A 26,037-nucleotide genomic window follows, 5' to 3' on the forward strand; every position below is an offset into this window, starting at 1 on the left:
TTACTAGAATCGAGAGGTAAATAGCCGATCTCTATCTAATATAAGCTCTTCTAGTAACCCGTAATTGTCGAGAATTATTCTAAGAAACGTATAGGCGAGTTCTTTCGTATTTGCCGTTTTAAGATATAATAGATAGTACGCGTATTTAGTAAGCCTATCGACGATAACTAGAATCGAATTATATAGAACGCTAGTTAAAGGTTTCTTTAATTAGAGTAGATCCGTAATAAAGTCTAGCGAGATAGATTACTAGAGTCTTTTTAAGGCTAGTAATAGCTAAAGTAAGCCGTATAGAGCGTATCTAAAGGCCTTACTTCGAATATAGAGGTCGTACTACGAAACTACCCGTTAAACGATTCTTCGTAGGCCCGAAAAGTAGTAATTTCTAGTAATTCTCTCGATTATTTTATCTACTTCTTAGTAATCGTATGCTAGTACTTTGTAGATATTCTTAATAATTTCTTCTCGAAGCCTTACCGAGACGTAGACTAATCTTAAATATAAAATAGTACCGTCTACGTCTTTAGTTAGACGAGAATCGTCTTTTACGTTTTTAAGTTTCTAGGCTATTACGTTATATTCGTAGGCCTCTCGAATCTTCTTTATCTAGTTGTTACTTTCTAAGTAATACGCCGGAGCTAGTAGTCTAATCGAGATAAGCGAGATATTAGGTGCCTTCTTAAGCTATAATTAGATAACTCTAAAAATAGATACGTACGTTCTAGCGGGTATAAGACTATCGTCTTTCTACTTACTTAAAACTATTAGTTATAGTCTTAGCTTTTCTTCTATATAGTTAGCTCTTCTACTTAGCGCGTCTGCGCGAGCGTTCTCGAATTTCTTTCTATAGATAATCTTTATATTATAGAACGCTAGTTCTTTAGTCTATTTAACTTATCGTCGAGTTAGTTTCTTTATAGTAGTAAAGTACGTAAGGTTCTTATAATCGTAGTAAACTATTACTTAGTATTTAGCTTCTTCGAGGTAGTATCTCTATTCTTTAAAAGCCGTAATAATAGCTAATAGCTTCTTATCGTAAATATCGTAGTTAAGCTTCGAGGGCGTTATCTTTCTAAAATAGTACGTAATCGAGTAGAGCTTACCTTACTCGTCTAGTTAGCTAATATAAGCGCCGATAGCGTAGTCTAATACGTTCGTTTCTATAATAACGGGTAGCTCTAGATTATAAATATTTAGAATAGACGCTTCGTAGAATATTCGTTTAAGAGACTCGAATGCCCTCTACTATACTTCTTTCTATTAAAACTCGTACTTTTTACGAGTAAGTCTAGTAAGGGGCTCCGTAACCTTCGTATAGTTTAGAATAAACTTGCGGTAGAAGTTAGTAAACCTAAGAAAGAATTATACTTTCTTAATAATTTGTAGTTCGGGCTATTTTCTAATTACGTCTAGCTTTTTCTCGTCTATACTAATATATCTAGATGTAATAATAAATTCTAGAAATTCTATTTTCTACGTAATTTATTTATACTTCTCGGGTACTATCCGTAGGTCTTTTTCTCTAAGTACGAGTAGTATTTTTCGAATATATTTTTAGTATTCTTCTAAGGTATTCGAGTAGATAATAATATTATCTAGATACGCGGTATAAAATACGTCTAAATACGAGCGTAGAATATTATTTACTAGACTTTAGAATAACGTAGAGGCGTTAGTTAGTCTAAAGAGTATTATCGTATACTCGAAGTATTCTAGCCGCGTTCGAAAGATGGTCTTCTATTCTTCGCCTTCTTTAATACGGACTAAGTAGTATTCTTTACGAAGGTCGAACTTAATAAAGTACTTCGTAGTCTAAAACTTATCTTAGAGTTCGTCGATTCTCGATAATAGATAACGGTTCTTAACCGTAATATCGTTTAGTTAACGATAGTTAATATAGAGGCGAAGCTTACCGTTCTTTTTTAAAACGAATAGAATAGAATAGCCGGCCGATAAAGACGAAGGCCGTATATATCCGCGTTTTAAATTCTTTTTAATATATTTTCTTAAAGCCTCTAACTCGGTACGAGATAGCGAGTATATTAGCTTAAACGTAGACTATATTTCTAAAATAAGGGGTATCTCGTAATTCTAAGATTAGTATTTTAATAAGAATTCTTTTTCTCGTTTCTTATAAAGGTTCGTAAATTTCTAAAATTCTTTTAGTACGAACGCTATTTTAAGTAGTAATAGTCGTTTCTCTAAAGTTATTATCTTTTCTTTAGACCTTATTTTCCCGTCGAGTTTTCTATATATTTTCTCGCTTACTAGGTTATCTATAGGTATCGGCTTTTCTCTAGTTAGATAACCGTATAACGTTACGCTAAGACCGGTATTGTTCGAAAGCCCTCGATTTTCTTAGCTAGAATCTTAATTCTTAGCTTCGTAGACGTACGCGCTATAGCGTAGTGCGTAGAAGAAGAGGTGTTCTAAGTAGTACTAGGCTAGCTAGAACTTTATAGCCTCCTCTACTCTCGAAAACCACTCGAATCCGTATTAAACTTCGCATAGAGGACCGTAAGGCACTAAGAAATCCGTTTTTAAAGTTGCATTGCGATAGCTCTTCTCTACGCCCGGGAATTCTACTCTAAAGCTTACTAGAAGCCTCTTTTCTAGGCCTTACTAAAGAGTTTTGCGTGTATAGATACCTCGACCGGCCCGAGCTTAACGCTAAGGCTTCTCTCGGTCTCTCGAAACCCCCGACGCCCGTATCGGCCCTATCGGCCCCTTCGTTTACTTCTAAGAAGTAAGTAATTAAGAAAAACCCTCGCTTCGGCCTAGGTTTCTTTTGTTTACGGCTTAGTTTAGACGAAACTAAAGCCGGTAATTTATTTTCTAGTCTTTCCCTTCTATTTACACCCCCCTAGCACGTTTTTCTTTAAGAAAGAGCTTAGAAATCTCTATTCGAACCTAGAATAGCTTCTTCGGAGTAGAATTTACCCCCTTCGGACCCTACTATATTACTAGCAACGCAGGTAGAGGACTCCGAGGCTATAAATACGGCTATAGAAAACTTCGAGGAATCTTCGGCTACGCCTACCCCTCTTTCGGCGATAGATACGCTAGAACTTTTAGCCCTCGAACCTACGAAGAACCCGTTTACCCGCGAGAAAATACTTAAACGGCGCGCCTCGATAGTCGTTTCGACTCTTTCGGCTAAGAAGAATAGAGCCCCGCACCTACTATACTCTCGCTTTATCTACGAGGCCTCTATTAAGAAAACCCTCTTTCTCGAAGCCCTAAAGACTGCGTAGAAGGCTATCGACCGATCTCTTAGCCTTCTCGTTACGGCTACGAACCTCTTAAAGACCGGAGAAGAATAAAGATCTATCTTAGATCTAATCGAGATTATACGGAAATATATCGAAATTAGTAAAGCCGTAGATAAGGCCGGCTCGATTCTAGCTACGTAGGTACGGGCCCTCGAAAAGACCGCGGTAGACCTCGTGAAGACGACGAAGATTCTCTCGAAGCCTACTATTATCTCTCTCTCGAAGCAGCCCTTATAGGGGCCTATATACGAGAATACGTAGTCGACCCGCCCTACGTAAAGGCCTACCGTAGTATCGAATTAACCTACGCCTACGTACGCCTCTGCGGCGGCAAGAGCCCCGATAAACGCGGAAGAGTTTACCCTCGTTTTAGAAAAAAAGTAGAAGAACCCCGTATAGAAGAACCCCGCGCCTAAAAAGACTACCCGCTAGGTAGTTCTTTTCCCGACTACGGAAATCGAAGACCTCTCGCCCTACGGCCTACGAAATGCCTTTAATAAGGCGTTTTCGAACTAGCGAAATAAGAACGAGCTCGTAGTTACTACGGTCTCTATTTTCTTAAAAAAGAACCTCGTACTTACCGCGTGCGAGCCCTTCTCGGCCGAATTTCTTCTAAAGAATACGGCTATAATTAATCGGGTTATTTCTACTCGGTTAATTATAGAGAACCGTACGTAGTTTAAAGTAGTAGTATACGGCGTGTTTACGCGGCCCTTCTCTACTCTCTTCCGCGAGAAGTTTAGAGAGACTATTCGATTCGAAGTTACGACCTTTAATCCCGGGTTTAAGGCTATCGGTACCTCTTACTAGCTTACGCCCGAGGCGGTAAGAGAAGAACGATAGAGATTCTCGCTCGTTCTAGCCTTCGAAACCGAAGACGAGGCCTATCGGGCTATTTTAAGGCGCTTCTATCTCGCTAGCGTCTTTTATAAGGTAGAAAAGCTTAAGGGGCCGAGAAATAGCCTAAAGAACTCTATTTAAATTCGTTTTAAATAAGTTCTTTACGAGTTCTGTAAGCTAACTTAAATAGAAGTATTCCGGCAACGGAATCTATTCTAGACATCGCAGTAGAGTTAAAGATAGACCTAGTTCTATACTAAGAATCGTATATCTTACTCTACGAGAACTCGGGCTTTCGGTCGATTAATTATTTCTCGTTCGTCTAAATTCTACCGGTCTATTCTTCCGATCTAAGGCCTCGAATATTAACCTACGTTTCCCGCTTTCTTAGAGAAACGGAGGTAAATTTAGAGGCCGGATTCCGGTAAAGTTCCGATCTAATGGTTTTAAGTATAGAGCAGCGAAAGTCTAAGTTTAAGCTACTTAACTTATATAATTAAAAGGATTAAACGGGCAACGATCCTCGATATACTCTAGAACGCGTTCTATAATGGCAACCCCTTAGAACGTAGGCTATAGTTACCGAGGACTTTAATATTTATTATTTCTAGTAGAATTCGAAATCTCCCTTCTCGTCTAGCGCTAACCGGCTAGTTAAATAGTTCGAAGAAAACGACCTATCTCTCTTAAACGAAGAAGAAGAGGGTATCTTTTACCGCTCTTATCTAGAGAGAGAAACGGTTATCGACCTTACGCTAGCCACACCGATCTTAGCTAATAGAATTACCGACTAGTAAACGATTACGGACTTCGGTTTCGATTATAAGGTAATTCTATTTAGCCTAGAACCGATAGGCTATTCGAGACCTTCTACGGTAGCTACTACCGCTAGATTTAATACGGGAAAGGCCGACTGGCCTAAGTTTTAAGAAATCTTTAAATAGTAGGTAGGGACGGTGGTATTCGAGGCCCTAAAAAGCTTAGAATTAAACCCCCTGCCCGAAGATATCTCTAGAAACTTAATAGAAGATTCGATTCGCTAAATACCCGAGCTAGATGCCCTAGAGGTAAGTCTTAACTAGGCTATATCTACCGCGGCGGACCTTTCTATTTCCTAATTAAAACTAGAAGCTCGATCTAAACCCTAGTAGTCGAACGAGCTTTTAGAAGAACGAAGAAGATTACGAAAAGAGATCGACGCTTTTAAATCTCTACGCACGGAAGAGAATAAGCGGCGGTACTTAAATAGCCGAAATATCTACTTCGAAGCGGTAAAAAGAGCTAAACGCGAGCACTAGAATTCTTTTTTAGAAAAAGAGACCCTCGAGACTATCTTTAAGGCTATAACTTATACTAAGCCTAGAACGCATGCTAGAATCCTCGAGATTAGCCACGAGACGTATGCGGGAAAACGTCTAGAAGATAGTTTTAAGGGAAAGTATTTAGCTCTTAAAAAGAAACTCTTTCCGCCGCCCCCTTCTACCGCCCCTTTTAACTAGCAAAGCTACGTCTCTAAACGCTAGAACTAGCTAGAGCTAAGTTTAAGAGAAGTCGAGAACGCGTACTCTACGCAAATTAAAGAAAAAACGCCGGGACTAGACGCTATTACGCAGAAAATTATTTTCTTCGCGTTTAGAGCGGAGCCCGGCGCCTTTAATAAGATCTTCTCTACGCTATTCGCCTACGGGTATTACCCTATAGGCTGGCGTACGGCTACCGAAGCAATTCTAAGTAAAGAAAAAAAAGATACCGCGGACCCGAAGTTCTATCGAATTATCTCTTTACTTAACTATCTCGAAAAAGTACTAGAACGGATTACGGCTAAAAGGCTAGACTATTTAGCGAAGACCTCCGACCTTCTATACTATATCTAAATCGAGAAAAGGTTAAAGAAATCCGTAATCGATGCCGTAATACTATTATCGAGTAAAGTAGAGAAGAACCGCCGTCTTAAACGTAAGACCTCCGTACTCTTTCTTAATATTAAAAGCGCCTTTAACCACGTAGTTAAAGAATAACTTCTAGCTATAATAGCTCGAATTAGCATGCCGATTAACCTACTCGCGTAGGTAAAGTCGTTTATATCTATACGAACATTAAGCCTCGCGTTTAACGAAGAAGAAGAAGAGTTTAGCCCGATCGAGACGGGTATTTCGTAAGAAAGCCTAGTCTTATCTATTCTCTTCTTAATCTACCTTCGAGAGATATTTCCCGCCTCTAAGGCTTCTTTTCTCTCTTATATCGACGACATTGCGGTTATAGCTAGCTCCGGTAGCTAGAAACGTAATAAGACGATTTTAGAGAAGAAGACGAGTAAACTTTATACGCGAGGTAAGAAAAACCATATCGAATTCGATCTAAAGAAGACGAAGCTTATACACTTTACCCGTTCTTTTAAAAAAGACTCGAAACCCCGTTCTATTTCTATTACGCTTTCTATAGAAGACGTAGTAGAACCGGAAGAATAGATTAAATAGCTAGAAATTTACTTCGACTACGGGTTTACCTTTAAGATATACGTGTTTAAAAGAGTTAGCTAGGCCCGTTCGACCTTCTATCGCCTCTCTAGGCTAGCTAACGTTAAGAGAAGACTCTCTCCCCACGTAGTCCGCTAGTTATACCTAGCCTACGTTACTACGGTTGTAGACTACGGCTCCAAAATCTACTAGAAAAATTAGGGGCAGTTTACACGCTAATTAAAAGTCCTTTAGAATCTTACCCTACGGAAGATTCTAGAGGTTTTTAAGACTACCCCTATAATCCCTCTAGAAATAGAGAGTAGAATCCCACTAGCGGACATTCGTTTAAACGAGCGGTTACGAAAATACGCTCTTAAAACGAATTTACTCGAAGAATTCCACTTTCTTCGAATCGAACTAGAGAAAATTAATCTAGACCGACGGAAAATAGAGAAGCCTACGTAGTTAGAGAAGATTAAACTTCTTCTTAGAGAGTAATCCGCTCTCTTAGAAAAGGTTAAATCCTTCTACTTTTCGCCGTAGTCTATCGACCTTTCCTACTCGGCCACGGTTAGCCCCCTAAATAAAGAGAAATAGGCTAAGGCCTACGTACTCGATATTAAGAGGGCACCCTCTAGTTAAATAGCTATCTACTCCGACGCCTCCGTTCTATCCCCGGGTAGAAACGTAGAGGTCGGTATAGTAGTTTTCGACTTTAGCTAATCTAAAGAGGACCCGGCGCGCTAGATTTATAAGAACCTCGGTTCGAAGAATCTAGTATATAACGGCGAAGTAGAAGGGCTAGTAATAGCCCTAAACTACGCCGTTAGAAATCGGGTCCGCGATAGAGATATAAGAATCTACGCGGATAATTAGGCCGCGATTCTTAGGCTAAAAAAACCCTCTAATACGCCCGAATAAGTACAATAAATTCGGGCTATTAGCCTAGCGAGAACGCTAAGGGTTAGAGAAAATACCGTCTCTCTAGAATAGTACTCTAGCTATAAGAACGTTTTAGGCAACGAGTACGCCGACCGACTAGTAAAAAGAGCTACGAAGTACCTCTTAAGTAGGGCTTCTACTTCTCTTAGCTTCTATCGAAGTAAAGTTAAGCAGAAGACCTACGAAGAGTAAGAAACGAAGCTTAAATCGGCGGTAGACTCGTTCTATAAACGTACCTTCGGTTTAGAGGTAAGGCGGCGGCTTAAATCTTCTATAAAAGTAAGAGAAATAGCCTCCGCCTTTTACTAGTTAAAGATAGAATACGGCTACTTTAAGTCTTATCTTTACCGCCTCGACCACGCCGAAAACGACTAGTATAAGTATAGCCGTACGGCTAGATAAATACCGCGCCATCTACTTTTAGACTACTACTTATATAGAGGCCCTCGGGTCTCTATTAAAAACGGCCTAAAGAAGTATCGACTCGAACTTTCGGATCTCTTCTCGTTAACTCTAGAAGCTAGCCTAACGGCTAGATTCTTAAAATAAATAAAGATTACTACGAGGCGGTAGCAATTAAACGAATTGCCTAACGAGGTTTAAATATATATCGCCGAACGCTTCTTTTACTTTCTTTTATTACTCTTTTCCTACTACACCCGCTTTTAAGCACGCTATTTCTAGTATTCTTCTAGAAAAACCCTCCGACACGCATATATATAAGATATATAGATAGAAGCGGACCCCCTAAAGGGGTCTCGTCTCTAATAGTCTTAGACTCTAGAGGGACGTTAAACTAAATAAATAAATAAATAAATTATAGAGTATTCGTTCTTAATAAACTATAGCCTTATACGTAGATAAAGCGCTCTATCTTATACTATTTATAAAATATTAGATGCGGGCATTTATTATAGACGAAGTAATTAATTAGTATATTTATAATATAGATAATAACTTCGGCCTTAATAAATAATTATTATATATAATATTTATAAATAAGTTATAGCTACTAGTAGCTACTAGCCGCTACTAGTAGTAAGATATATACGTATATTAATATCTTTTCTTCTATTATTCTCTTACTATTTTCGTTTATAATAATTCTTTTTACTTATTATTTATAACGAATACTTCTATTATAGCTTTAGCTATTTCTTTCTTTTAACTTTTAATTTATCTAGCTCTTTTTAGTTTTAAAGTCTAGAATAATACTATTCGCTACTTCGATATAAATTAGTATAGATAAATAAACTTTAACTAGAATAACGTCTTTTAGTAGAAATAGACGTAAGTAAACTTTATTTTTAATAAAAATAATAAACTCGTTACTAACGAAGAATATAGTAATATTATAGCGTATATTACTTACTAGAGCTCTAAGGCCTAGCCTTAGAATTTTACTACTAATATTAAGAACTTCTTAAAATATATCTTCGTATTAAATAAAGTAATAGTATTATTTATTACTAACGAAATTTAAATAGTTTATATTTTAAAGTACTAGCTTCGCTAAGTATTATACTTACTAGGCTAGTAATATTAGTATATCTTCTAGTAATAAAATTACTATCTTTAACTCTTTTAGTAGTTTTAACTTTATACCTTATAATTATAATTAAAAAAAGACCTTTATAAAGGTCTAGTATATTACTATTAATATATAAAGTATACGCTAGAATAGTAATAATTATATTAAGATAAGTTCGCTATATTTAAAGCTTTATTTAATTATTACTAATAAAACTTTAGACTATAGATTATACTAAACGTAGCGCGATATAAGATATTTTTATTTTAGTAATAGATTAGACTTCTATACTAGTAGCTCTTATTATTTATACTACTTCTACTACTTACTATTTTTAATTCGTTACTAACGAACCTTTACTACTTAAAATTAGACTTAAGATTAGTATATAGCCTTTAATATTACTAAATAAATTAATCTACTTAATACTTTCGATACGAACGAATATAATATAATATATATATAGAGCGTAATATAATACTAAGATAGTAGCCGTATAACTCTAGAATATTACGTAAGAACGTATTTTATTATAAGCGAAGCTATATTAATACTCGGCGAAACTATATAACATCGGCGGTACCGCCTAGGGGGGGTAGACTAGAAATGTAGGGGGGGCAAATTAACAACTCCTCTTCCCCCCTTATTCTCCAACCATCCAAGCTTTCTTTCTCCACCGAACCCCACCCTCCCCCGCACGCGAAAGAACAGTCTTTACGGCTTTCCCGCTTCGGCACCCTCGTTACACTTTCAACGGTTTTACATCCTCAAACCTGCCCCGCATTCTTCCTGGCACCCCCGTTACACTTCCAACGGTCTACCACAACCTCAAACCTGGCCCGCATTCTTCCTGACATACGCCTCCACGGCGGCGGGATCGGCGCCAAACGCGTCCACCGGCACCTCCTGCGCGGCCAAGCCGTCGCAGCCCGTCACGAAGCCGCCGTCGACGAACTCGCCGTCGTCGTCCTCCCGTCGGACGTAGGCCCACGTGTTCTCGGCATTGCGGGCCAGGTCGACGGGGGCGCCGTTGAAGGTGCTCTTGATCCTCAGGCCGTCCAGGGTGGAGGAGGAGTTGGCGGCGCCGTTGTCGGCGGGCGAGCAGAGCGTCGCGGGCAGCTGCGGGGTGGACAGGTCGGAGAAGGAGAAGATGCGGGACGAGTCGTCGGCGTGGGCGCCGGACTGGACGAAGGCGTTGGCGGCGACGAGGACGGTCGAGGCGTTGTACACGCCGAGGTTGTACTGGAAGTTGGGCTTGTACGCCGTCGTCGTCGAGTTTGCTGCTGCGGCGGCGGCGGACTTGGCCGTGGTGTTGGAGGAGGAGGAGGACACGCTGTCGTCGTCGAAGAGCGGCGCCTGCTCGGCGTAGTTCTCGAACAGGTTGGCGACGATGTAGAAGGTGCCGAAGCGCATGAGCGGGTTGCGGCTCATGCTGTTGCTGAAGTGGTTGGCGAAGACGGTGAAGCGCATCTTGCCCAGGTCGCGCGAGCCTTCCTTCTCGCCGCCGCCCCACAGCAGCGACTTGTGGTGGTTGGCGACGACGTTGTGGGAGAAGGTCACGCTGTCGGTGCCGTCCTCGGCGTCGAACAGGCCGTCATATCGGTCCACCTTCCATCCCCACAGGAAGTCGTCGGGCGCGACGGCCGTCGGCCCGTCCTCGAAGACGTTGCCGTCGAACCACACCGTGTTCGACGCCACCATGGACACGGCGTCGTAGCGGGCGTTCCAGCTGCTCGGGTACGTCTCGGGCGACGGGAAGCAGTCGCGCGGCGACGAGATGCGGATGTTGCGCATGATGATGTTGGAGCGCGTGTTGAAGTTGAGGTTGACGCCGTGCAGGTAGGCCGACGAGTCCCAGCCGATCAGCGTGAGGTTGCCCGCCGCGTCGATGGACTCCCACGACTTTTGCACGTTTTGCACTTGGCTGCGCCAGCCCTGCGAAAGGAGTCAATTACACGGGCAGAGCAAGAAAGGTGGGTGCTCTACTGACATTCTGGCGCGTGATCAGGTCGAGCAACTCGGTCGCGTTCTGCCCTTCGAACTGGTGGCCGGCGTCGGCGGCGTCCTGGATTAAGCCGGTGTAGGTCTCGTTCATGCCCTGGATGTAGAGAGTGAAGTTGAACTTGGGGTTGTTGCTGCTGTCAATGTAGAACTGGCAGTCGCCGGTCGTGGTCTCGTTGATCTCGCTGCCCTTGATCTCGCCCTTGACGTAGACGGTGCGCGGGGATTCCATTTTCAGGACGGTGCGCAGGTCGGGCATGTTGTCGACCACGTACGTGTTGTTCGCCGTGGGCGTGCCGCCACCAGTAGCGGCCGCGCCGAAGCCGAAAGGCTTGCGGTCGGGGAGAGCAGGCGCCGGGCCATTGTAGGGCTGCAAAGCGTAGGAAAGAGAGGAAAAGGCCGCGAGGGCGAGGGAAAGACTGGACACCATCGCTGCGGCGTGGTGGAGGAAAAGAGCGAGAGACAAGAAAGTAGTGGCCGGCAAACGGAGGGTCGCGCCGGGTGATGGGCCACTCAGCCATGTTATATGAATGTATCCGACAGGAGAAAGATGGAAACACGGGTGGGGATTCAGGCGACCGGGGTAATCAATCTGCGGAGCGGACGCAGGCGAACAGGCGATCATCACCCGCTCTCCAGAATTCATCAAAGCCCGGAGAAACTGCTGGGTGCCTGCATCCGGCGCTGGGCCTTCCTATCTTGACTGCGGCTGGCCTGGCCGACGAGCCTCCATTGCCGGCAGGTGAACAGGCGAAGTGTGGTGCTGGATGGAGCTGATTGAGCGGTGGTGTTGAGCAGAGCGAGAGATCGGCAGAAACGTGTGTTTCATCATCGTTTTTCCGTCCACTGACGCCCTTTCTCCACTGCTCTCGCTTCGCACAACCGCTCAACCCAATCCTACTCTGCTGTCGGTGGCTTTCTGTCAGTGCCGACGCCTTAGCCGCACAGAGCTAATTCCAGCCACAGCACCCTGCTGCTTATCTGCACGTCATTTGTTTCTTGATCTCAGGCCTTCCACCTCTCTTCGCCATCCAACACGCAGATACAAGGCAGCCACTGATCTCTCGAAAAAGTCCAGATGCTAGGTCAGCCGGCTCCGTCAAGACATTGCGCAATATCTTGGTGAAGAGAGCAGTTTCTCGCTAGTCTTCTTTGCGCGTCAAACGCCATCCGAGCGCCACATCCACATTTCCCGCTCATGCTCACTCACACACTATATAGTGCTAGGCTCAAACTTTTCCAATTGTCCAAGCAAAGTAAAGGTCCATTACTATATAAACAGCCCAGCCCGCGCTTTCCTTCGCCACCACTGGCTCGATGGCAGGACACCCTGCTACTTCTGATTCGCTTAGCTCACTCATTCATGCGGCTCTTTAGGCCAGGTGTGGATCCAGGTTTAGCCTACGATTCTAATCACTGGCTTCGCAAACCTTCTAGAAGGCGGACCCTTCGATTTCCATCAACGGCGTTGAGTGGGACTTCATCGCCGGCACGAAGGGATAATCTACTCCAAAAATGGCAAGTACATACAAGAAGCGATGAGGCTGAGCATCCATCTCCCGAGGAAAGGGATGGACACGCTCCAAAACTCCACACCGGGGTTCGGGCAGACGAGGCGGAGCAAAGCGCTAGAAACCTATTTGACATTTCTAGCGCCTTTGACGGTCCCAAGAAAGTACCAGACACCAGCGCCAGAGACACCCAAAGACCTGGTCTTACGGCCCAGAATACTGGAATCCGTACCACTTCTAAAGCGTCGTCCCTTTCCAAGAGCGTCTTTTCGCTCGTGCGAACCCCGGATCTACGCATCGCGGACATTTTCCCGTCCTCGTCCCTATCTTTGCGGCTATTATACACCCTCTTGGCCCTCGACGTAGGGCATGGTAGGCATCGGCTAAACAAACCTTTCGCCGCTAATGCCCGCACTGGCTAGTTACTGGGGATGCCACGATGAACGCCACACTATCGTTTCGATGCGAATTGGAGGCAGGCCTTCTACAATATCCTTTCCATTGACGGTGGACGTATATCTGCGGGATAGAAGACAGTGTCTAACGAGCTTCTGTAGCTGCTCGCCTTGTAGCAGAGCGTTTGGCTCATTTTCTGATCCAATCAAAAATTGCATCAACGCAGCATTGCAGTAGAGCGTCAGGATGACCTTGTGAAGTTTCATAGCGGTTTGACTGCGCCTGGCGATCAATTCTTTCCAATGCATTCATGTACGGTGAGACTATCAAAAGACCAGATCAAATCAGCCAACTTTTTGGTCACCTGGCAACACGCCGGTCATTTCGTAGACCTAGTAGGCATGAAGCAGCACCAGCTCCTATGCAAAGCGTACTTTGACCAGGACGCGAAATTCCCCGCAACTCTCTATCCGTGTGCTCAGACCGGCATCTACCGGGATGGCTGAAACCGCCCCACAATCAGATTCGGTCGCGGCGTCCATCCTCAAGGAGACAAAAAGGAAATAAGAAGCGGGCGTTGACAAGTGAAACCAAGCCGAATATTGAGCCAAGCTTCTGTGAATCTGCGAGGTGATGCGCTAGCTTGCCAGGTGCCGATTTGAGGTAGGCCTGGTACGTGTTGTTGTACATGATGGCCTCCCCAGTCTCGTGGCGGTTGTAGTGCCTCTCGAAGCGCAAGCGTCCAGGTGTCGAATGTCGATGCCGAGAAACCGCGTGTGCATCAATCCTCCCTCATGACCGAATCCTCCCTCGTTCGCTGCTCCTCCGCCTCATCAACAGCCATAGCCTCACCCCCATCCCCATCCACCCTAGCCCGCGACATACCCTCCTCCCTCGCCCGCCGCTGCGACCTCAACTCCTCAATCCACCGCCGTAGGTCCGACCTGCTCAGCCTGTCCTCCTCCTCCCTCTTCTTCTTCTTGGTCACGCCCGCCGCGGCCGTCGTCTTCTTCTTCTGCGTCGTCGAATGCTTAGTGACCTTGGCTCTGTTGGCCTTGGGTCTTGTACTGGAGCGGAGAGTGAGGTAGATGTCCGATGGGTCCAGTGAGGGCAGTGAGGGTATCGGGGGCAACATGGCCTGTGAGCGGGGCCGGAGCTGGGGTGACGGAGGGACGATGGGGTGAACAGCGCTTTGGGCGGTGCTGTTGTCGATGATCATGTTGTCGATGCTCATGTTGTCGATGCTCATGTTCTCGATGCTCATGTTCTCGATGCTCATGTTCTCGATGCTCATGTTGTTGTTGTCGTTGTCTTTGTCGTTGTCGATGTTGAGGGAGCGCGAGAGCTGGACGGAAAGTTTGGAGCGGTCGCAAGAGTGAGGCGACCATGGCTGTGGTGAGCGGTCGAGGCTCAAGTCGTTGAAGCGGTCCTCGAGCGCGGAGAGGTAGGCGGAGGGGGCCGCGTCTGCAGGCGGCCAGGACGCGGACCCGATGGTAGTGGTGTTGGCGTTGCGGATGGTCGACATATTTGCTGGTTCAAAGAGCTGGAATCGCCGTCTGTGTGTGGTGTTTGGATTTGGTTCGAAGTGTGTGTGCCGTTGTGCAGTCAAGACTGCAGGCGACCACGGCACCGGCAACACTACGTCACCGCAGAACCACAGCCTCACCTTTTTTAGAATGGAAAGTATCAGATGGCAGAACAGAGGATATTTTGCTCTGAGATATTGCTAATTTGTTAAAGCGCTGTTTCTCTACACGCTCCGCTCGGCGAATTTTAGGGATGGAAGAGCTCGCTGCCTACTGTCTTACATAGTCCCCATCGGGAGATGCTAAACCTCTCACCTAAACTTTCTTGATCCGCCATTGGGTGAGAGAGGAGTTCCCGAGACTTCTGAACTTCACAGTGCCAAGAAACACTCACGAAGTCATCATCACATGCAGCGCATAGCCTCGTGGTTAACATTATAATACAGTATTGATTTTTTTTCTACGTTTTCTGTTGTCTTTATCTGATACCCATTCCCGTGTCGCCTCTCCCATCTCGAGAGGCGAAGATCTTCAACTATTGCTCAGCATTAGTGTAAGGAGAAAAGTTTGCAAAGGCCTGTTGAAAAGCAAATGACAAGAATGACCACAACAAGAAGCAATTGTGCACCTAAGCTTCCAGCAAGTCAGAGTATCCTCTGGAAAAGTGCCATCGTCAAGACTCGTACCAGCGATATCATCAGAACTTCCGCGTGTAGAAAGGAGACTGCGGATACGCCGAAGAAGGCTGACTACCGCGCATTCCCTGTGGGAAACGCATGGGGGAGTCATCGCGCTGCTCCTCGAACACGGTGAACTTGGGTAGACCAAAGCTGGGCTGGAACCTGGGGTCACGGCCAATGCGACGGGGCGTCTCTCCCCAATCCTCACCAAAGAAGCTCTTGTCTCCATCGCGGCTACGATCAATGGCCCACTCAGGCGGAGGTGCAAACCGTGAGAAGTGGTCCCGACCCTTGGGAGGTTCACCAGGTACACGAACGTACGATGCAAGCGTCTCGTACAGCGGAACCAACAGACGATCGGTGACCTGATAGTCATCCTTGTTGGAGCCTGAGATTGCAGGTCGAGTCAACGTCTTCATGAAGTCATCGTGACGCTGAGTGCGCAAGCCTGACTTCCACCACTCATCCAGCTCATCCTCGCGTGACTTATGAGTGAAGCGGTGTGCCCCAGGATTGTTCTGAGTAGGCATGTCGTCCTGGAAGAAGGGTCCATTCAACTTCTGTGGTGTAGGGCCCCCGAGCCCAAGTGAATTGCAGACATTCAAATTGCGGTTCTCGTAGTTTGCGGGCTCCGGGTCACTTGTACGCAAAGCGCTATGCGAGACCTGCGACCCTGAGGATGTAGGCTTTTCATACGGCACCAGCTGGCCGGCAGTCGTCAGGCTCTTCTTTTCCGAATCAGTGTACGGAAGTACACGAAGATCCTGGGCCGGAGGCAGTGTCAAGAGCTGTTCGTCACCAACTCGGTTGAGGTAATCAAGCATGCGGGCGCGGCTCTCGTTCGGCTGTTCCAATTGCTGAACATGACGCATGCTCAGCGAGCCACTCGGGATATTCGTAGCCGGAGCTACGGAGGTGGCCGGTCTAGAAGACGAAGCGACATTGGTACCGTGGCCGAGACCGGGGAAAGAGGGGCCACGCTCTGAAGAGGGGATCCTGGGTGCGAATTGTGCCATTCCCAACAAAGAAGTCTTGTTTGTCTTAGGCTGAAGCGCATCTGTACTGTTAGAGCGGTCGATGGGCGCGAGGTTCTGACGCATCTTCTCGGCTCGGCTACGCTCCTGCTCGGCGAAGAAAGCCTTACGGTCACTGTCATCAACGTTCGAGGCAGTTTCTCCACGCTGCAGGCCATTAATGCCGGAAGGGAAGCGGAAAGCAAAGTCCATCTTTCCTGGATCGCGTTCCGTAATTGGCTTGCGAAGATTGATAGGCCATAAGGCAGAGGGTACCTCACTCTTGGGTGAGATCTGTGCATCGGCGGCGAAGGGATCATCAGCTGGAGTGCCAAGGCCTTGAGGAGCAGAAGGACCACGAGTGGCAACAGGTCGGGGCACTGCGGCAGGACGATCGCGCAAAGTGAGCGAAGCCAGCGTCGGGAATCGGTTGTCATTGAGAGAGTCAGGGACGGTTGACGGGGAGTCGTAACGAGCCACTTCGGATGCTGGGGCCTGGTGGCCGAAGGTGGGGCGCTGTTGGACAGTATGTGTCGGTTCCATGGATGACAGCGGAGGCACGGTGACTGCTGGGTGGGTTGCATGGAAGCGAGGATAGCCTTTGGAAAGCTCAGTGAAGTAAGCCAGCGAGGTGGCACGTCGACTCTTCATGCCCAGGAACTCGTGGAATTTGTCAGTCGCAATGAGTCCCTCAACAAACTTCCGGGCGTTTGAGTAGAGGCCAATCTGGACCCATTCAAACTGTTCGTCCGACCAGATATGGGCAGTGACATCACGATTGGGGTGCTGGATGAATCGGAGCTCGCCGTCTTGCTTTCCCGTGTTGGCACGTAACCAGACAGGTTCTGCAAGCTTGTGACCGAATTCTTCCATGATCTCATCCTTGCCCTCTTTGGCATTTGAGCCCGCCATATCCATTGGAGGTCCGAGTGGAGCGCGAATGGGCGCCATGACATGAGAGCCGCTCGCGGCCGAACAGGTATCTTCTTCATCTTGGGAAGTCTCCGTCTCTGCCGGGGCCGGGCTTGCGGACGCATCTGATGCTGTGTCAAGTTAGCAAAGAGTGGCCGCGAGCAAGATGAAGTGATGCTCGGCACGCGTCGCAGTGGAGGGGTGGAATAAGCGGAGTCGTACTCTCTGCCTCATTCAAGTCGAAAGGCTTCCAGGTGGATTTGTTCTTTGCCTTTGGCTTGAGCTTCATGAGACCAGCGGCGGCAGCACTGGGTCGCACAGCGAAAGGGTCGTTCTTCTTGGAGCCACCGGTGCGCGCCATGTCTGCGAAGGTGTGACCAGGCGCAACGGCGGAGCTTGAAGACGTGTCTCGCGTGAGGGTAGAGCGGAGGCTGGTGATGTCGGTCTCTGAGCCTGCGCGGCGAAAAGAGGGAGAAGAAACGTCTGTGGTGGGCGCGTCGCTGTGGTCGTCGCGGGGTTGGCGGCGTTCGTCCTCGCGGCGGACGACCTGGATGTGGGCGAAGGACTGTGCGGGATTCTGCCTGCGGTTGCGACCACCGCGACCTAGCGAGGAAGCTGGGTTAACTCAGGGCGCGGCGTCGTCCGGTGAGCAAGAAGATCTACTCACGGCGACGACGATTGCCGCCGGTCCCCGACTGCTGACCTTGCGACGCCAGGTTGAAACAGAGAAGACAGCTGCTGGGCTTGCAATATATGAAATTGAGGCTTTCGGGAGGGCGGTTCGCTGCGCGTAGCCTTGAAGGTGCGGATGTTGCGGGAAGGAGAGACACAGACGCGGCGACATGCGCCGTGAGCCCGCCTGATACTGCCCACGCATGAGGAAGGCGCGCCCTGCTGCCTCCCGCAGCGCACCTGCCTTGCGTGTCAGTACCGCACCAGAGCCGTACAAGTCGCAAAGTACCTGCCAGACACCGCGCTTTTCGCGATGTTGATCCAATGCACCAGCGGGTGCCTGCAGCCGGGATGCACCGCGGCATGCACGAGACAGAGAATTGTATTCACCGTCACCATGCCCCGGACATTGGGAGCAAACGCTAACAGTCTGATAAAGAAAAGGACAAGCGAACCTGGAAACAAAACCAACTTCATTGTCTGTTGGCAGTTTGTTGAACCCGCTTAGGCAATGCTCCTTCTTGCAATCTGAAAAGTGGGCAAAATATTAATCCTGCGGCATAGCGATACTTACTTCCTCTCTTTCCAGGGCGATGTACAGAAGAGAACAACCGTCTGTCTGACATCAATTGGCATGTTATCAGCCGTGGATGCGCCGTTTGATGTTTTCAGGCGGTAAAGGCGCCAAACGGGCGGTGACCGCCGTGCAACCATCGTTTTATCGCAGGGAATAGGGATCAGCCCATTTTCGGCATTAGGTCATTGCCGTGGGATGCGTAGGGCCTAGGGATTAGGGATGCCATAGGGTATGTTATGTCCGGTTCAAGATGATGTTGTTCGATGACGTTGAGTCAAAGTTCGCGCCCGCCTGTCGCCGGTGCAACCTTTTGTTTGTGTTCCGACAAAGCGCTACCCAAGAAAGGCAATGTTCTGGAAGCATGCCTCTCCAAATGCTCCAGCCCGACGTGTTACAGACATTTGAGCCCGTTGCTCCCCGTAGAGGATTCCGCAAGCTTCGTACGTGGATATTCGAATCAGCGTATGAATGAGACAGACGACAGTTCACTCCTCACAATAGATCCATGATGTCTTCAAGCAGTACATTGAGCATTCAAATACTGTGATACCTTTTACCTATGTCGAACTGCAGTCTGCCCTCGGCTCCCATTTATCAGCCAGCTCTCGTTCATATGTCCTGAACGCCTCTTTATTGTCCGCAAAGCCATTGGAATTTGGAATGTAGATCAAGATGGAAAAAAACGCACCTCATGTTCTGGTGCTATGTTGTCAAAGATTTTGTAGGGATCCAATCTCCAAGCCTTCCCCACCGTTGTCCGTCATTTTACTGTTCACTGTAGCGGGTCAAGAAGGGGTCTGCGCTTGGTCAGAAGAAAAAGTTGCAGGTTTCCCTTGGGTGTCGAGGAAAACATGTCTGGTATGGAATGTAGTCTGACAGCCAAGCAAAATGGTCGTACTCAGTAACGCCATTTGGTGAGGCGGGTGATGGAGTCTCAGAGCCTTGGAACTGCTCAAGGCTATGTCTACTCAGCGATGCCTGGAATTAGGCGCAGCTTTGTCTGCCTGAAGCCTTAGAGCTTGTCGATGAGATGGAAACCCACGTGATGGTTTCGGGATCAAAGAGTAGGTTAGCTTGTGAAGGAGTCATGTTCTACTTTCGAAGTCGATCCTCTGTTGCTTTAGCCTTCTATTCTTGTCTTTACCGAAGGCTTTCTCATTCTTTCGGCGACGGTTTCTTGCGCTCATCCATCTGGCCGTCTCTGTGGTTGGCCTGAGGTTCGTGAACTTAAAACCATGTGCCGACTCGAGCTTCTGCTGATGGTACCTTTTTGGCGGTCCATTCTGGGACTTGAGATGCTTAATCTCCTTTGGTCTGCCATCTTTGTGGTGGAAAAGACAGCCGGGCGAGTGCGCACATGTGTGGGGAGGCCGACTGCCGCTGTGGCAGTTCTTCCGATCCTGGTTGATCGAAGCTGGCTCCATGGTGTGATGAGCTGGGTTCACACACCTCCAATTACCGCAAAGATGCGATAAATGCCAGCTCTCATACAGCCAACCGTACTCCTGCTCTGGCGTCATGGCATTCCTGATTATCATCCACCATGCGCCGACTTGTTGTCGGAGTTTGAGATGCCTTCCTCCTTCCCACCCAAGAGAGGTTTCGTCTTCCCACCTGAAGTCTGCTCTGACCGTATATGAATTAATGTTTGCTCCCGCACCTTCGTACAGCCAACAGTGTTCCTTCTGCTCATTCTCCGGAAGTGCTTGGGCGAACATTTTTTCCAGAATGTCCTGCAGCCTTTCCTTGTCTTTACTAGGCATTTGTTGAGCGCTCTGTTTCAGCAAACAGAGTGGAATCTTACTTGGCAAGCCGCCAGTATCGTCAAGTGCATCAGAAGAATCCTGAGAACTAGGAGGAGCTGAATGCTCCATCTCGAGAACGAATTTCTTGAGCTCCTCAATGGAGTTTGTGAGACCGGAATTCTGTCCTGGAAGGATCGGAGTTCCTTTTTCCCGATCAAGACTGTTGAGTGGGATTAAGCGTCTTGCAGCTTGAGTTGGAAATTCCGTATCCTGTGAGCTGAAGATCCCTGCGGATGAAGTTGAGCCTTGCGATGAGGAGGGCATCGGACTGCTGTCCGGTTCGTCTTGACTTGATCCGAAAGGTGCTATGGCGAACTGAGACCGTCGTGCGTGGTGACGGGAGAACTCGTCTCTTCTCTTTTCCTTCAAGCGTTCAATTTCTTCCTCTAATTTGACATGGTCTCTGCTCCATATATCCTGCGGACTCTCTTCAAGAGCACGTAACTGCTTCTCGAGCAGCTTCACCTCAGTGTCAATCTTGTAGGTGCTGAGAGACCAAGGCATTTGCTCCAGAGAGCCAAAAGTAGTATCTTTCGCGGCCATCCTGTTTGTAGTACTTTCACTTCATGCAAGACATGAAAGGCTGTGTGAGCAGAGATGACGGTAGTGAGGTGAGCCCGGAATACTCGTTCAAGTGGCGACGGCAAATGTGTCGAGCGATATGAACACCGAGCCGGTGGTAGCACCTGCTGGTTGTTGGTAACTGCTGTTGCGTGGTACCAGTGTTGAAGACGTCTTGAGTGTTGCGGCGCTCTTGTCAGGTAAGTAGCAGCTGCGAAGAACGTGTTGAAGAAGAGCGTGGGTTTGGTCATGACCGAGGGTTCAGTGAAGCTGTAGAATATGACACCTTGAAGGAATGGTCTCAAAAGGAAGGGGCTGGTCGAATCGAGTAAGAGAGCGACTTTGAGCATCTGCAGCAGGAAGCTGTGGACCAATGTCCGAAAATATCATCTTGTTATTTTCGAAAGTCAAAAATACGAGAAAACGATTGCATCAGTATAGAACTAGAATTTCGGAGCTTTCCGGACGATAAGCCCAGGCGATCTTGTCCAGTTTGCTTCTGATACTCACACCGTAATCCAGTAGTACATGTTGAGCGGCCATGGATTCGTCTAGATATGCCTGAGTCTATGTCCGGGGTCTGCTCGCTTAGTATCGAAATAAGGTGAGTTGAATGCACAACATATCTGCTTCATGATGCTCCAACTGCCCGCCCTTTCGCTTGCAATACTTTGCGAACCACCTTGCCCATGCGCTGAGCACTTCCGATGCCAATCGTGATCACGAAGCAAGTGGTGGCAGGAAGTGCCGCGGGCGGAGTTGCGCTGGTACTTGCCGAGGAAATGCCTGCACGGAGTTCCGTCGGGCTGCAAGGAAGCGAGGCCGCTTAGGGAGATGTAATCGCAACGACCACCGCAAAATCGGTTTGGCGGGAAACATGACTTGCAGGACTTACAGCTGATGCCCATTGGATTGGGCGACCTTTCAGAGCCAGGCGTATCCAGCATCTGAGAGACGGGCTGTCTGGCCGACGGAGGCATCTCCCGCGTCACGCGAGGAAGGAACCACGATCACGACTGCCGGAAGTCGTGGGGGAGGGGAAAGCTTTGGGCACCGGGCCAGATATACGTTTGGAGAAAAGGCGGAGACGGCGGGACTGCGGTCCGAATTCTCGTCGTCGGATGGAGAGTCTCCAGGTCTGGTTCGGTTACAGCGTGGAAGAAGTGAGTGTGCTCATACCACAATGCGTCTGTGTGCCGGTAGAAACCGATGAGTGCTGCTCAGGCTGAGGTGGCAGAGCTCTTTGCACCATGGATGACGGGCTGCGCGCCGACGCGCGGCAGTAGCAGCATCGCGGCAGCTGATGAGGTTGGTCGTGCGGGTGGAGAGACAGCAACGACGAAGATGTAGGAGGCTGCGTTGGCGGGCGCCAAACCAGTCGCTCTCGCGCACGCTTGGCGAAACGGCCGGGGAAGGTTTGGGTGAAACAACGGCGACTGACGCCCAGCCCTCCACAATCCAGCCCATGCCACCCCGCGCCATCACCCCTCATCGTTTCGTTTTGACACCCACGCCCTTGTCCCGTCAAGCCAGCGGTGCCGCCTGTGTGACCTGCAGGTGAGCCGCCTGGAGCCTTGCTGCAATTGGTTCAGCGCTTACCACCGCCTGCTGTGGCCGGCTAAAGACGTGTCATGCGCACCCCGATGCCCTGGCGATCCTTTCTCGGCGCGGCAGCCTGCGCCCGCCAGGTAGCCAACCTTGATGAGTCGCGCCCAAGCGTTCCCGGATGCTGCCATGATAAGTCTTAAGACCGCCCCATTTGACGTCGGTCCTTGCCGTCATTTTCCAAGCCCGTTGCGACGTCGGTCCCTCTTTTCACGCTCAAATCGCGCTCTACGCCGGCCCGTGGAGTACGCTTATTGAGCCTCTGGTCACTCACTGCTATAAATCCCTAGCCCGCCGTTGCTGGCTCTCGTTACTGTAGAGCGCAGGAAAACTTCCCTTCAATTGCCATCATGGTCAACATTCCCTTCCTTCTCTCCGCATCCGCGGCCAGCTGCTCCGCCTCGAACTTGTTCGTGACTTCCTACGGCGGCACTCTCAGTACTGTCACCCTTGACAGCGCCGACGAAGGCTCTTACTCGCTTGATGTGGCTTACTCCAGCACCGGTTGCGGTGCCAGTCCGTCCTGGCTGACTTTGGATTCGGAGCGCGGCATTCTCTACTGCTTGGACGAGGGCCTGACAAGCACCAATGGCACCATCAACTCCCTGCGCGTCGACGACCATGGTGGGCTCACCATGGTGACCTCCCAGCAGTCCATCTCCGGCCCCGTCAGCAGTGTCCTTTACGGCAGCCCCGGCGCACGTCACCTCGCGGTAGCTCACTACTCCGGCAGTGCTGTCTCCACTTGGGGCGCTCCGAAGAACGGCTCTCTTATTGCCGAAGAAAGGTTTCCTTACACTCTGGCCGAGCCTGGCGCGGTTCCTGACCGCCAAGATGCGCCGCACGAGCATGAGGCCATTCTGGACCCGACTGGACAGTTCATCATTGTTCCGGATCTCGGCGCCGATTTGGTGCGCGTCTTCAGCTACGACAGTGCTGGCGCGCTGACCGAGGAGAAGTCTCTTGAGACGGAAGCTGGCACTGGTCCGCGTCACGCTGCCTTCTGGACGGGTCATTCATACTACGGCAACTCTACTTTCTTCTACCTGGTGGGCGAGCTCGACAACTCGGTGACCACCTATGCTGTCACATACCCTGCCGCAGGCGGCATCTCTTTTACGGAAGTTTCCAAGACGACCTCCTTTGGCGATGCTCCGGAACCGGAGGGAGCAGCTGCTGCTGAGATCGAGGTGTCGGTAAGTTTGAGAACGTTCCAATAGAGACGATCAAGACAGTAATGCTAACGCCAATCAGCCCGACAACAGATTCTTGGTCGTCTCGAACCGCAACGATTCGTCATTTGAAATTTCCAGCGCTTACAACGGCACCAAGCAGTACTCAGACTCACTGACGACGTTCTCGATCCAGCCCAACGGCTCGCTTGCGTTCGAGCACCTTGCGCCGGCTGGCGGCTCGTTCCCACGTCACTTCTCGCTCAACGGAGACGGAGATTTGATTGCGGTAGCGCTGCAGTACGACAGCAAGCTGGTGATCAAGAAGCGTGACATTCAGACCGGCGTTATCGGAGACGAGATCGCCAACATCTCAATCCCTGGCAACTTGACCTCGGTCATCTGGGACGAGTGTTAGACTGTTGTCGTTTCTGGTAGTCGGAGTCTGGGAATGCTTTCGAGTAGACGTATTGGAGGACTGCAAAGTGGATCTATAGGCCGAGCGGTTTAGCTCTGAAAATTGAGATGATCTTCAAGACAATCGAGTGAGCTCAGATGCACTATCCAAGAATGTTGAACATTGACGAGGCAACGATCCCTCGGCAATTGCATAAGTAAGGGCCCACAGCTCACGGCTGCCAGCAGGGTGCTTGATCGGAGATTTCTAGGTCCCACGGTTCCCATGCAAAAAATCAGTCATCAACAATGGCCCAGATGAATTGAGGCGATATCGGCGGAGTTAGGAACATCGTCATGGCAGCAGCGTGCACACGCCTCTTGGCGCGCATCAGTGGGGCGCGTCCGTCGGCTGCGTCACAGCAGAGCCTCAGCCAGCACTCCAGCAGCCCACTCCACCCCGAACGCCGTCGACGATATGCAGATGTTCGCCCCGCCCGCACCCGTCCTTGCGAGATGTCTGCGCAGCTCAGCGCCACGTTGGCCCGCCTCTGCTCATCCGCTCGTCTTTGCCCGGCGACGTGAGTGCGTGGGGCAACGCCGGCGTCTCCAGACAACCGCCGCGCCGTCGCGGATACCAGACTTTGCCTTCGCATTCGAGTACGTCAAACATATACAGTTGGGTTGGGAGGAGCGAATCCGGGCAAGACATGCGGTTGTGGAAGTGCTTCGGGAGACAGCTCTCAGGAACGAGGCGCTTTCAGCACCCAGATGCGGAGCTGCCCCGCTTCCCCGACCGACACCTTGACGTCCTGCCGCCTTTTCCTTCAACCCCACGCAAAGCCTCCCCCCTTGAAAAGCGAGAACTTCCATGATAGCTAACAGGTAACAGCATTGATGGCGTTCTCCTCCGCAGCGCCGACCCGATTCCTGGCGCGTCCAAAGCGCTCACCTACCTCCAGAATCAACACATCCCGTTCATCCTCCTCACCAATGGCGGCGGCAAGCATGAGTCGGAGCGCGTGGCCGAGATAAGCGAGAAGCTGTCGCTGCCACTCTCCACTTCCAACTTCTTGCAGAGCCACACACCGTTCGCCGGGATGGACCACTACAAGGACAAGACAGTCTTGGTGTGCGGAGGAGACGGCGCCAAGTGTCGGGACGTCGCTGAGAAGTAAGCCAACGCGTCTCCGACCCAGCGCTACACTTTGCAGACAAGCTAAGCGGGGAACAGGTACGGCTACAAGACCGTCGTCACGCCCGGCGACATCTACGCCGCCTACCCGGAGATCTGGCCCTTCTCCAAGAACTTCCTCGACTACTACCGCTCCTTTGCGCGCCCGCTCCCCCGCCCCATTGACGCCGCGAACCCGTCCGCCTCGCTCAAGATCGACGCGGTCTTCGTGTACAATGATCCCCGCGACTGGGGCCTGGATGCTGCAATCATCCTGGATGTGCTGCTCTCGCATCAAGGCATCATGGGAACAATATCGCCGAAGAATGGCGACAGGAGCCTACCGAACAGGGGGTACTTGCAGGATGGCCAGCCGCCGCTGTACTACAGCAACCCGGACCTGTGGTGGGCGGCCAAGTACCACCTGTCGCGTCTAGGCCAGGGCGGGTTTAGAGAGGCGATGGAGGGTATCTGGGCGGCTGTGACGGGAGGCGATAGGCAGGGCGTGGAGCTGAAGAAGGAGGTGTTTGGAAAGCCGTTCCGTCCGACGTACGAGTATGCGGAGAACCTGCTGAACAGCTACCGGAGTGAGATGTTTGCGGGGGCGAAGCTGGAGCCATTGAAGCGGGTATACATGGTCGGGGACAACCCGGGTATGTACTATGCGATCCGAGTACCCATGGAGTTGGCTAACGTCGTCGCAGAGTCGGATATCCGTGGCGCAAACATGTACGAGAGCCCCCTCGGGACGGACTGGAAGTCGGTCCTTGTCCAGACGGGCGTCTACCAAGCAGGATCAGAACCCGCGTGGAAGCCGACGACCATCGTCAAGGATGTGTATGAGGCGGTCAGGTATGCTGTAGAGGACTCCAAGTGGGGACGATCCTAAATACATTTTTCCTGAGGAGCAGCAATTACAAAGACCTGGAGCCTCAGGGCTCAATTGATCATGCGGTCAGCTCAAGCACGCAGAAAGACAAACCAGGAAGAAG

At 49.2% G+C, this 26,037-nt stretch overlaps 4 protein-coding genes across 4 annotated transcripts; 1 reads left to right on the plus strand and 3 right to left on the minus strand.

Moving 5' to 3' along the window:
• Nucleotides 1–9,872: 9,872 nt before the first annotated feature.
• Nucleotides 9,873–11,475, minus strand: SLS55_002887 (uncharacterized protein; the record flags this gene model as incomplete). Its single annotated transcript, XM_066774367.1, has 2 exons — nucleotides 9,873–10,979; nucleotides 11,035–11,475. 2 exons carry the CDS (start codon nucleotides 11,473–11,475, stop codon nucleotides 9,873–9,875), a joined length of 1,548 nt encoding a protein of 515 aa, XP_066634486.1.
• A 2,258-nt stretch (nucleotides 11,476–13,733) lies between these two features.
• SLS55_002888 (uncharacterized protein) lies at nucleotides 13,734–14,477 on the minus strand (the record flags this gene model as incomplete). The annotated part of the gene is made up of 1 exon (XM_066774368.1): nucleotides 13,734–14,477. One exon carries the CDS (start codon nucleotides 14,475–14,477, stop codon nucleotides 13,734–13,736), a length of 744 nt encoding a protein of 247 aa, XP_066634487.1.
• A 698-nt stretch (nucleotides 14,478–15,175) lies between these two features.
• SLS55_002889 (uncharacterized protein) lies at nucleotides 15,176–17,208 on the minus strand (the record flags this gene model as incomplete). Its single annotated transcript, XM_066774369.1, has 2 exons — nucleotides 15,176–17,181; nucleotides 17,205–17,208. The coding sequence occupies 2 exons, from the start codon at nucleotides 17,206–17,208 to the stop codon at nucleotides 15,176–15,178; spliced, it is 2,010 nt and encodes a 669-aa protein (XP_066634488.1).
• Nucleotides 17,209–22,653: 5,445 nt separating this feature from the next.
• SLS55_002890 (uncharacterized protein) lies at nucleotides 22,654–25,934 on the plus strand (the record flags this gene model as incomplete). Its single annotated transcript, XM_066774370.1, has 6 exons — nucleotides 22,654–23,499; nucleotides 23,558–23,888; nucleotides 24,513–24,531; nucleotides 24,764–25,045; nucleotides 25,106–25,698; nucleotides 25,750–25,934. 6 exons carry the CDS (start codon nucleotides 22,654–22,656, stop codon nucleotides 25,932–25,934), a joined length of 2,256 nt encoding a protein of 751 aa, XP_066634489.1.
• Between the last annotated feature and the right edge of the window lie 103 nt (nucleotides 25,935–26,037).

Source organism: Diplodia seriata (assembly GCF_021436955.1).
Source record: "Diplodia seriata strain FDS-637 chromosome Unknown scaffold_3, whole genome shotgun sequence".
Lineage (NCBI taxonomy): Eukaryota > Fungi > Ascomycota > Dothideomycetes > Botryosphaeriales > Botryosphaeriaceae > Diplodia > Diplodia seriata.